The 12,896-nt window shown below is 42.6% G+C and overlaps 1 protein-coding gene across 2 annotated transcripts in view; it reads right to left on the bottom strand.

Annotated features, from left to right (window-relative positions):
* Positions 1-12,509, bottom strand: part of ATXN10 (ataxin 10) — a 192,188-nt gene extending 179,679 nt beyond the window's left edge. The window contains exons 1-2 of one of the 2 annotated variants that reach the window (XM_033952744.1): positions 12,395-12,509; positions 8,742-8,927 (exon numbers count right to left, since the gene is read on the bottom strand). In XM_033952744.1, coding sequence (XP_033808635.1) covers positions 8,742-8,746 — 5 coding nt within the window. In that variant the 5' untranslated portion in view covers positions 8,747-8,927; positions 12,395-12,509. Of the gene's footprint in view, positions 1-8,741; positions 8,928-11,780; positions 12,307-12,394 lie in introns of those variants that run through there. The other variant, XM_033952743.1, reaches the window with a different exon arrangement.
* Positions 12,510-12,896: the final 387 nt, after the last annotated feature.

The following is a 12,896-nucleotide window of genomic DNA, read 5'->3' as shown; positions in this document are numbered from 1 at the left end:
TTGATTGGAAGTATACTATACTTTATTCTTTTCCCAAATGGGGGATGCTGTGTGTATACCCCAAGTCTTTTTGAATTGCATAAAAACAAAAGAATAGCTTGTTTGGGATATGTGCAGTATATAAATAAACAGTTTGTATTTGGCAACCCTGACTCAAATCGAAAAGAAGTTGGACACTACAGCGCACGAGTTAAGAGCTCAGAGGAGCGTCTGTTGCTCAGTATAGGATGATTTTGTGGTACGGTTGATTATATCTCTGCGCTCGGGGATTTTTAAAAAGAAGAATGTGAGCGAGTTTAGGGGGGGTTATGGTTGATATTACAGGGAAAAGGGCGTATGAATTTGTCAGTAACTTTAAAAAAATTTTCAGAGATGCTGGATCTGGACATGGGGTGGAGGAGAGGAGGAGGAGACAGAGATATAGAAAAGGACCTTGAGGAGGGGTGGGAAAGTAGACTTAAACCAAAAGGGAGGGGGAAGACAGGGCAAATGCTGGACTAGAGGGTTATTGAGGGAGAGAAAGAGACTGAAGAGAAGGGAAACACCATGGACTGAGGAGAGAGTTATGCATATGCCAGGTCCTGGGGAGGTGGTAAACAGTGAGAATGAGAGATATAGAAAGACCTGAAAGAAAGGTGGGAGGACTCGAAATGTTAGCAGAAGGAAGATAGAGGGAGAAACCTGAAACAAAGGGAAGGCAGAAGAGAGGGGGGGCAGATGCTGAACTTGGGGGTGTATAGAGGGAAGAGAGAAAGAGACTGCAGAGAGGTGGAAAGATTCTGGACCAATGAGGGAGGGAGGGAGGAAGGAAGGAAGGAGAGAGAGAGAGGCAGAGAAATACCTGGAAGAAAGGAGAACAAATGCTGGACATGGGGGGGTGTTTGTAAGCAACAGAGAGACAGAGGCCTGGACCAAAGGGGCAGACTGGATGGGACATTTGGTCTTTATCTGCCATCATCTTTCTATGACATGAGGCAGATGCTGGACTATGGAAGGTGCAGACAGAAGAGACAGGGGGGGTAGACCCTGAGGAAGAACAGAGAGATGCAAGATCATAACAGAGGAGGGAGAGAAAGGGAGACATGTTGTCAAAAGGAGTGGAGGAGAGAGGAAGGAAAGTTGGACTCATGGAGGGACAGAGAGAGATGTTGGTTGGGGATGGGAATGAGGTCCAGGGGAGAGGAAGAGTGCAGAAAGAAAGAAATATTAGATGCACAGTCAGAAGGAAGTGCAACCAGAGACTTGTGAAATCACCAGATAACAAAGGTAAGAAAAATGATTTTATTTTCAATTTAGTGATCAAAATGTGTCAGTTTTGAGAATTATAATCTGCTATCTATATTTTGCACTATAGTTGTTACTGAGGTGACATTGAATATTTTAGTCATCTGCCTTGACCTCTTTGAAAAATAAAACAAATATAAATTATCATTTTCTCTGCATACATTGTGCATTGTGGTTACCATTGTGAATTAATAAGATTATATTGTGTGTACATGAAAAATGAATGGAAGAAATTGCATTACAATTAGTACTATTATAAATGGGGGAGGGGTAAGGGGCAGAGCTTGGGCTGGGGTACTTGGTTGTTTTTTGTTAGACTTGGGGGTACTTGACTTGAAAAAATTGAGAAACACTGGTCTAGGTGACTATGGAGTTCAAGCAGTAAGGGCACAGTAGTGATTCTCCCATGGCAAATGCACCATAGTCCATTCAATTCCTTTGGGCTTCAGTGCATTTGCTGTGGCAGAATTACTATTGCAGCTTTGTAAAGGAGCCCTAAGACAGGAACTACTGTCTCTGTGCTATGTCTTAAACAAAAACCAGATTGCCGGGGGTGCAAAACATTAACTGATTCAACATGAGTTTGAAGTTGGTTGAATACCACTCTCTCAAGTACAGTAGTTTTGTAAGAAATGGAAGGTTCGATACTGGCCAGTAGTTATTCAGAATAAGAGGATCTGCATTATTTTTTTTACAAGGTTGGCTTAAATGCTACTGGAAGTGTCAACCCTTAAAAAAGGGAGTCATATTGAGCATTGGAAAATAATAATAATAATAATTACTAAAACTAGTGCACATTTAATTTTTCCCACCACCAAATTTCCCCATCCCGCCCCACCTGGCAACTTTTTCATACCACCCAGATGGAAAAAATTTCTGGAGAGAACACTGCAGACCTTTAGCCTCCATACCCCTATACGTCAAGCTAATGGAAGGCCTCGTAGCAAAACTTCTCACTGAATACTTAGAAAACCACAACATACTCCACCCTTCACAATCAGGCTTCAGAGGCAACTACAGCACAGAAACACTACTAGTCTCCCACCTAGACACAGCCAAACAACAACTAAGTAAAGGCAAAAAAATGCTACTCATACAACTCGATCTCACAGCGGCATTTGACCTAGTAGATCACAACATCCTACTACTGGAGGCAATAGAAATCACAGGCGATGTCTACAATTGGTTTGAAGGATTCCTCCGCTCAAGAAAATAGAGAGTTAAAGCAAACAAGGAACAGTCAGAATCCTGGAACAACCCCTACGGAGTCCCCCAAGGCTCCCTACTATCTCCAACACTCTTCAACCTTTACATAGCCACACTTGGCACACGCTTAGACGAAATAGGCATAACTTCATACAGCTATGCAGATGACATCACCATCCTCCTGCCTTTTGACCAAACCAACACCAACACAACGAACTATACACTGCACTAGAAACAGTGTCAAAATGGATGAGACCCCAAAAATTAAAGCTGACTCAAGACAAAAACCAAATTCTTACTTCTAGAAAAAAACAAAACCTCAACCATAACAAGACTCCATCACATACCCCATGCAACCCAACCTAAAACTGCTGGGAATAATGATAGACAAAGGCTGCACCATGCAACATCAAATCATCATTCGCAACCATGCGCAATCTAAGGCAAATCTGAAAATACTTCAACAACGAACAATTCAAACTCTTGGTACAAGCGCTAATCCTAGGACTCCTGGACTACTGTAACATCCTATACCTGTCATACCTAACCCACATGCTAAAACAATTACAAACAGTCCAAAATACAGCTCTTAGACTGATTTACTCACTGAAAAAAATATGACCACATTACTACTGCTTCCAAGATTCACACTGGCTCCCAGTACAAGCACGCATACAATACAAATTCTACTGCACCCTATTCAAAGCCCTTTATGGAAACGGACCAAGCTATCTGAGCAACCGCCTAATCAGGAAAAACACATCCAGATCAAGGAGAACTCATGCACACTTTACTCACCCCCCAATCAAAGGTATACAAAGCAAAAAAATATTCAACGGACTATTAGCCACTAGAGCAGTGAAACTAGACCGTCACCTTTCCAACCTGCTGACTATGGTGCCCAACTACAAAACATTCAGGAAAGAACTTAAAACTTTTCTATTTGTCAAATGATCTAACTAAACCTAATTGACCCTCTGCAGATCCTGACGCATACAACATCTATTAACCATGTATTCTCCCTGGAAATGCCCAGGACAACTCTTGTTGTAAACTGCCTAGAACTGAAAGGTATTGGCGGGATAGAATCCACCAATGTAATGAAATGTAATTTTACTTGGGATTAGGAAGTACTTTGAGTAGAACCCCTGGTTTTTCTGACAAAGGGGAACTGGCTCTATTGCACTAAGTTGCAGAAGAGCTTCAATTTCCTGAAGAAGAGAAGTCTGTTGAGAATTGAAAGAAGACTCTCTTGGAGGGTTGTTTGAAAGGATTTGAGTATAACACAAGGAATAACCCTCTTGTATGACTTTTAGGATCCAAGCCTCTGTTGTAACAAGAATCCAACATTGATGGTACAAGAAAAGATGATCCCTGATAGGTTGTGGAGGGGGCAAAATGGGATGAATTGTGGCTATGCTCTCTATAAAGCTGTCAAAACAACTGAATTGAATTTTGTGGAGCAGATGTCTGAGCAATCTCCCCTCAGCCTTCTCTTTTCTAAGATGAAGAGCTCTAACCTTTTTAGTCTTTTCTTATATAAAAGGAGTTCCATTCCCTTTATCATCTTGGTCACTCTTCTTTGAACCTTTTCTAGTGCCACTATATATTTCTTGAGATAAGAAGAATACAATTGAACGCACCATGGAGCGATACAGGGACATTATAACATTCGTAGTCTTGTTAACCATCCCTTTTTAAATAATTCCTACCATCCTGATTGCTCTTTTTGGCCGCCACACATTGGACGGAAGGATTCATCGTATTGTCTAAGATGACACCCAGATCCTTTTCTTAGACACTAAGCCCCAAGGTGGTTCCTAGCATCCAGTAACTGTGATTCGGGTTATTCTTCCCAATGTGCATCACTTTGCATTTGTCCACATTAAATTTCATCTACCACTTGGACACCCAGTCTTCCAATTTCCTAAGGTCTGCCTGAAATTTTTCATAATTCGCATGCGTTTTAACCACTTTGAACAGTTTAATGTCATCTGCAAATTTAATCACCTCACTTGTCATTCCAATTTCCAGATCATTTATAAATAAGTTAAATAGCACCAGTCCCATTACAGATCCCTGTGGCATTCAACTGTTTACTCTCCTCCATTAAAAAAATGATTATTTAACCTACCCTCTATTTTCTGTCCAATAACCAATTCCTAATCCACAACTGGACTTTGCCACCTATCCCATGACTCTTTAATTTTCTCAGGAGCCTCTCATGAGGAACTTTGTCAAAAGCTTTCTGAAAATCTAGATACACTACTCCAACCAGCTCCACATGTTTATTCACACCTTCAAAGAAGTCAAGCAAGATCTCCCTCAGCTGAACCCATCCTGTCAGACTCATTAAATCATGTTTGTCTATGTGTTCCACAATTTTATTTTTTATTTATTGTTTCCACCATTTTTCCCGGCACTGAAGTCAGGTTTACCTGTCTGTAATTTCCCAGATCTCCCCAGGAATCCTTTTTCAAAATTGGCATAACATTGGCCACCTTCCAATCTTCAGGTACTACAGACGATTTCGGCGATAGGTAACAGATCACTAACAGGAGGTCAGCAAGTTCACATTTGAGTTCTTTTAGTACTCTGGGATGTATACCATCCGGTCCAGGCGATTTATCACCTTTTATTTTGTCGATGTGGCTTAGTACATCTTCCAGATTCAGAGAGATTTCTTTCAGTTCCTCCGCACCATCACCCTTGAAAACAATTTCCGGTTCAGGTAGATAGATCTCTTACATCACGGTTGTCCAAACTTTTGGCTTCCCTGGGCCACATTGGCCGAAAAAAAAATGTTTCTGGGGCCACACAAACGTGCAAACACTGCAGCAAGACAGAGGAGGGAGGCGGCAAGATGGTAAACACCCGGGGACAGCAGAGAAAAAACACTGCATCGCCCTCGACCGGGGCCACACAAAATACTTCACGGGGCTGCATGCTGCCCTTGGGCCGCAGGTTGGACACCCCTGTCTTACATCTTTTTCAATAAAGACCAAAGCAAAAAATTCATTCAGTCTCTCTGCTATACCCTGTTTCCCCGATGGTAAGACACTGTCTTATTTTTTTTGGAAGGCCAAAATATGCTCTAGGGCTTATTTTCGGGGGGATGCCTTATTTACCCATAAAGAAGACTACAGTACACAGTTATTGTTGAAAAAAAACAGAATTTTATTACCTGTATTGGATGTTCTGGCCGTGAACAAACTCCTGCAGTCTCCGTTAGGGAGGGATGAGGGAAGCTGCCTGTGTTTCCTTGCGCGGAGTCACGTGCGCGCGCTGCAGTCCTGTCACTTCCTCCTCTTCACTTCATGACGAGGCGCGGCACGCAGCCATGGAGGCAAATACGATAGACGGAGGGACCACACGGAGTCACCCACCGTACCACCCGATTCGGGTAAGCGCAGGTATCGGTGGGTGGCTTATTTGCGGGGGGGGTGCCTTATTTTACATTTTTTTCTAAAAAGGGGGGGCTGTCTTATTTGATGGCCCTGCCTTATCATCGGGGAAACACGGTAGCCTTATCCTCCCTGAGAACCCCTTTTGCTCCTTGATCATCCAATGGTCCCACGGATTCCCTCACAGATTTTCAGCTTCTGATGTACCTAAAAAAAATTGTTATGAGTTTTTGCCTCTTTTGCACAATTCTCTTCATATTCTTTCTTTGCTTGCATCTGTTCTTAGTTTGTGTCTATTTTTATTTTCTTCATTCGAATCCTTTTTCCATTCTTTAAACTTTAAAGGATGTTTTTTTGGCTCCAATAGCCTCTTTCACTTTATCTTTTAACCATGCAGGCTCTCTTTTCCTCTTATTTCCACCTTGCAGCTTATCAAAGCCTAGGCACAACTGTATGCTGTACAAGGAGTCAATTTTCCTAGGAGCTATGGGAAGCAGGGAATGACTGAAGGACCAGTTCCAGATGCTAGGAAGGAAGCTGAAGACCAGAACGCTGAGGATAGCATTCTCAGAGATCCTGCCGGTACCCAGGGCTGATGAGAAGAGGCAGATAGAGCTGCAAGCAGTCAACGCGTGGATGAGGCGCTGGTGTGAGGAAGAAGGATTCTACTTCATGCGCAAATGGACGACGTTCTTGGGGAAGAGCAAGCTATACAGGAAGGATGGACTCCACCTCAGCAGAGATGGAATGAGGCTACTTGCAAGCAACATCAAGCAAGAAATTGAGAAGTTTTTAAACTAGGAAGAAGGGGAAAGCCGACAGTCAACCAAGAGTTGATGGTTCGGGAAACGGTATACCCAGAGAAAGATTGCGGGGAAGACTCACTGGATCATAGGCAAGGCAGAAATCCTGACGGATCGAAAGGGACACAAGAGAGGAGGAAAAGCAAGAAAGTAACAGGCTGCAAACTCAAGTGTATGTACATGAACGCAAGAAGCCTAAGGAATAAGATGGGAGAATTGGAAGCTATGGCACAAAAAGATAACCTTGACATCATCAGCATCACGGAAACATGGTGGAACAAGGAAAATGTCTGGACACTGTGCTACCGGAATACAAGCTATACTGTAGACACAGAGTGGGTCAAAAGGTGGGGGTATTGCCCTATACGTCAAAGAGGGAATTGAGTCTACCGGAGAGAACATGCCGGAAATGAAAAATAAGGTAGAGTCTCTATGGGCCAAAATTCCAGGAACAAATGGAACGGAAACAAAGATCGGCATCTACTACCTACCCCCAGGGCAGTCTGAAGAAATGGATGGAGAAATGATAGACGAGATTAAACGCAACTGCAAGGGAGGCAACGCAGTTATCATGGGCGACTTCAATTATCCGGGGATAGACTGGAACCTAGGCACCTCCGGCTGTGGTAGGTAGACCAAGTCTGACCCAGTATGTTCTTACATAGGTACCACTAGGTACAATTATGTAAATGGCACCCAACCATGAATTACATGCAGTTGGCACCATTTTTGTAAGCGCCACCCAATGTAGCCACCATTTACAGAATTCAGGCTCGAGTGTTCCACGTGCTACTCAGTTGGTGAGAGGTCCTATGTGTGTATTCAATGCAAAGAGCTCCTAGCACTCAAAGAATGGGCCTGATCTCTTAAGGTTAGAGGACTTGGAGAAGCTGAGGGAGACAGAGAGGTACATAGAGACCAACAGAGACATTATAGAGAAGTCCCACCTCCAGTCTGGCAGCCCCAGTGCTGCCTTGGAAAAGGAATGTCTTCTTATAGGAGAGCATCTCCCTGATGAACTAGGAAATGAACCTGTAGCCAGGACCTGCCCATCAGGAGATGCAATATCCTCTTGCATTAGGGATGTGTCTCCAGGGGCTTCAGCTCAGGAGGGAAGGGTTTGGATGACTGTTGTAGTTGGAGATTCCATTAGACACGTTGATACTAGGTGATTGGTGGATGTGAGGATCACTTCATCACTTGTCAGCCTGGTGCGAAGGTGGCAGACCTCATGCATCACCTAGGTAAGATTTTAGACAGTGTAATGTAATGTAATGTAATTTATTTCTTATATACCGCTACATCCGTTAGGTTCTAAGCGGTTTGTAGAAAATATACATTAAGATTATAAATGAGAAGTAAGAAGGTACAGTGCTGTGGAGGAGCCCAATGTCTTGGTACATGTAGGTATCAATGAAATAAGGAAATGTGGAAGAGAGGTTCAGGAAGCCAAATTTAGGCTCTTAGGTATATGGTTCAAATACCTCTTATTGACCTACAAGTGCACTCACTCTGCAGATCCTCAGTCTCTCTCCCTATACTCCTCCCCGGGAATTCCAATCATCGGGTAAGCCTCTCTTCACTGTATCCTTATCCTCTACTGCCAACTTCAGACTTCATCCCTTCTGTCTTGCTGCACCGTATGCCTGGAACAGACTACCTGAATCAATGTGTCAAGCTCCGTCTCTGGCAGTGTTCAAATCTAGACTATAATCCCACTTTTTCATGGATACTTTTAACTCCTAATTCTGACCCATTTGTAAAAGTACTCATGTCTATTTTGTCACTTCTTCTGTAATTCCCTACCCCAGTTGTCCTGTTTGTCTGATTAAATTGTAAGCTTTTTCAAGCAGAGATTGTCCCATACATGGTTAATGCAATGTACAGCGTTGTGTGGGTCTGGCAGCGCTAGAGAAATAAGTACTGTAGTAGCAGCAGCATTTGGCAACATCAAATTTTTTCACATACCCTTTATATACTGGCATCTATTTCTTGACAGTGTTTCCTTTTGTGTCATATATACACCAATAATAAATATGCTTACCTCATGATACACTGGTTCTTGCTACAATTCACACATGCATTCCGTTGACATCTGAAACATTCAGCAGTCAACTGCAGCCATGCATCCAGAAGTTTGCAAGAACTCTTGCTGGCCAGCTCAATTTCATGGATAGCTTTTGAGAGGAATTGTAAGAGACACTGAAATATATTTTCTTCTGCCACTTCTCTGAAATATTAAAATATATACATCAAGGATTACAACAGAACTCTGAATTCAGAGACAGCACTATGAAAGGCACAAAAGAACATGCCAGTTTTGGGTTAGATTTCAATTTACCAAGGCACTTAAATCTTCAATACAGTATTTCTAACTTTCTGAGAAACTAACTAGTCAACAAATAATAAGCAACTGTTTATAAGTTAAAACAGTGTTCGTTATGTCCCTCAATATTATCCAGTAACAGTCAGCGGCACCACCAGGGACTCAATACTTTCATAGTCCATGGCTTTAAGTGTCATTTCTTCATTGGACCCATTTAAACTTTACTTTTTACTTTATTAATTTTATAATTTATTTTAAATTATTCAACTATAATTAAGATATAGACGTACTTAGCTTAGTGGTCAGAAAACAGGGATATTAGGCCAACATGTTTCACCTATTATGGTTTTCTCAAGGCAATTTTTTTTTTTTTTTGCCGGTTGGTTGAGTACTTCTGGTTAACCGAGATTCTACTGTATACATAAATCTGTTAACTAAAACATGTTCTTTCCCTAAAGTAACAAGCAGCAATGAAAGTTATTGAAATTACTCCATCATGTCACATCCCCAATTCCCTTTTCAGTCCTTAAATTACAAAACCATAACCTCTCTGCAGTTCAGGATGATAAAACTTCCCAAAACAAGGGTGGACAGGATTTCTCCAATTAATATGCATAAACAGAATACACAAACAAGAGCTGTACCACACACTGCCTTTTATGCTTATAAATAGTTAATCACTTATTATAATTACATAGCACCATCAGAACCTTTAAAACATATCATTATTTCATACAATACATACAAATAATCATGCTCCCAAAAAGTGAAACCCTCCCTATCTACCCCACACATTCAATAAGTTAAAATCCATGAAAAGTTCATCCCTTCAATAAAACACTGTTTTCAGTGCACAATCTTCTTATCTGTATCAGTTCTCAATTGTTTATCTTCTAACTCGGTTGTTCACTGGATTTGCCTCCACATTCATTCAGTCAAACTTGATCATTGGAAACGTTTTAGCTCGACACAATAAATATGCATGAGATTTATTTACACAGTGGAAACAATGCATACAAAGATTTATTTACACAGTGGAAACAATGCATACAAAGATTTATTTACACAGTGGAAACAATGCATACAAAAAAGAGATTATGTACTTACCCTGGTAAGCTCTTTTCCAGTAGATAGGTGAGACATTCTAACCTAGACAGTAGGGTTATTTCCCTTTAACCGCATGGCTGCAGAAGAAATCCACCCAGATTTTTCATTCTGCCTCTGGATAACTTCACTGAACAGTTTAGCACCCTCTACAGCAGGGCTGCCCAAGTCCGGTCCTCGAGATCTACTGGCAGGCCAGGTTTTCAGGATATCCACAATGAATATGCATGAGAGAGATTTGCATACCAAGAAGGCAGTGCAGGCAAATCTTTCTCATGCATATTCATTGTGGATATCCTGAAAACCTGGCCTGCCAGTAGATCTCACGGACCGGACTTGGGCAGCCCTGCTCTACAGTTAGTACCCAAGCAGAGCAAGACATCCAATCCACGTGAAAAAGAGGCACCTGTAGGAAGAGGCTTAAACAATGGTTCTGCTCAAACGTAAGTAAATAGTACCGTTAACTGCCAACACAGGCTTCAATGAAGCTCAGAACTACTCCCCAATAAATTGAAATACGTATATACAAATTCTTCCCAGACCACAAGGGCAAACAAACATCCAAGAATCAGCTTGGAGAAGTATAAACAGAATGAAAACTGTAAGCAGGCGCAGTAAAGACAGGGCAGGGAGTCTAGAATGTCTCACCTATCTACTGGAAAAGAGCTTACCAGGGTAAGTAGATAATCTTTCTCCAGTGCAATAGATGAGACATCCAAGATGGCTCCAGCACCATATTTGCATTATTTTCTACCTTTCACAAAGTCTAAAACTGGCAATTTTAGGATTTTTTTTAGGAGGAAGACTAGAGGGAATAGTCAGACACCTCCAAAACCCCATGTTTTAGACCTCTCCCGCACCTCCAATGTTTCTCACAGGCTGTCAGCCTGGTTTATTTACTCACTGTGACCTGAGAAGTGCTGCAAGCCTGCTTCCAGCTCTCACAAAACAGCCAGATAATACAAATAACTGCCACAAAGCTGGGAATGCTTCACCAAGTTGATCTTTGGGCTGCCAACCAACTCCCTTGTCTGACCACACCTCCACCCCTATAGACCACTGAATGCGCACCAGGACAGGTGAAGGTGTGAGACACTGCTGAGCCTCCTAAGGGTGCCCAACAGCCTGCGCTCAACCCCTACTTAACAGAAGGTGAGACCACTTCAGGGATGACTCTGCGCTCCAGAGAAAACTATGGAGGCTGGCTAACAGATACTCAGTAGGATCAGCCTGTCAGCTAGGCTAAAATCTGTGAATGTATAAGCAGGAGCTTCAAAATCACTCCAAGCACTGAACTATCCTAAAAAGGAACAGAATTACATTCAAAAATAAGAAAATGGGGAGAGAAGAACACACACAATTTGCAACCATGTTTGCAAAAGGAAAAACACTAGAGGGCACTAAACTTCAATTAAGTAGTCCAGAGGCAGAATGAAAAATCCTAAGTGGTTTCTTTCTGCAGCTACGTCTAGAATGTCTCACCTATTGCACTGGAATATTCATTGGGGAAATCCTAAAAACCCGAGTTGTGGCCTTCCCCGGTTCCAAAACAATCGGAGTTTAAAGTTCAAAAGGGGCCACCTTCATCCCAGAGATAACATTCCTTTAGCTTCTCCCCTCTCCGGGAAGTTGAAGTTGGACCTAGACCCGTACCTGTACAGCTGCTTCCGGAACAAACTGGTTATACTCTGCACTATCTGCAGTAACTCTGGGTCAGGTTCTCCACTTTGCTGCCGACTTTTAACATAACATTCCAGCTTCTGAGCAAACACATCCAAGCCCTCGCTGGGGCTGGCCATCTTCTTACTATAGTGACAAGTCCTTCTTCCGCATTGCAACTCAGGGAAAAAAAACACAAACGGGGCGGAGACCACATGAAAACACTCTGCTATTGGCTTAAGGAACAAGAGGTATGAGTTAGTGAGCTGCTATTGGCTAAAACGAAGTGGGATTTCACAAAGCTCTAGTTAAAATTCGGACTAGAGCACGTGACACTGTTTAGGGTTGGATTCATAGCCGGTGAAAACATGGAGCGTGTGTGCGTGGAGCGCTAACCAGGGCAGGACTCAGGCACTTGGTATACCGTGCCATCCCCTGGCGCTATCACTAAAGCGCGGAGGGGGGTGGGGGGAGGATTGTGATAAGCGACTGTGCGATGCAAGAAAGTGACAGCTCTCTTTATACACGTCTCATTTACAGATATACAGCGGCTGATGTATTCGTCTGCTTGCTTGAACAACTCTCTTTATCCAAACTGTGTTGCTGACCTGGAACTTCTGAACTTTTCTTCATGTTTCCATTTCTCCAGGATCTAGGGGTAGACCACCTTAACAATGGAATGCTGGCTGCGGTCTTTCAGTAGGAAATCCCCAAGCTCTTTAACCCTTCTCTGTAAAGTCCCGCCCCCTATGATGCAGTACTTTTCTTCTGTGGGTGGGATTGGCAGAGAAGGCCCAATGATGTCAGCAAAAGAGGAGGGGAATTTCTGCAGAATGACAGAAGGGCAGTCAAAACTGTTGTTACAAGTGGCAGAGCTAAAGGGTAAGAAGATATTGGAAGCTGCTGCAGGGAATGATTGTGGGGGACTGAAAGGCATAAATACAATCAATATGTTCCAGAACGGAGCAAAATAAATAGTAGATGAAGTGAAGGGGTGGGTTCGGGAGGGAGGGGGACAGTGGCAGGAAACATCCATATCCTGTACTCCTTCCCCATCAAAAGCACTGGATCTGTCAGTATCCAACAGGATCTCCCAGGATCCTGCAATTC

The sequence above is a fragment of the Geotrypetes seraphini genome, chromosome 7, assembly GCF_902459505.1.
Source record: "Geotrypetes seraphini chromosome 7, aGeoSer1.1, whole genome shotgun sequence".
Taxonomy (NCBI): Eukaryota; Metazoa; Chordata; class Amphibia; order Gymnophiona; family Dermophiidae; genus Geotrypetes; species Geotrypetes seraphini.
This window is presented reverse-complemented; position numbering and strand designations above follow the sequence as displayed.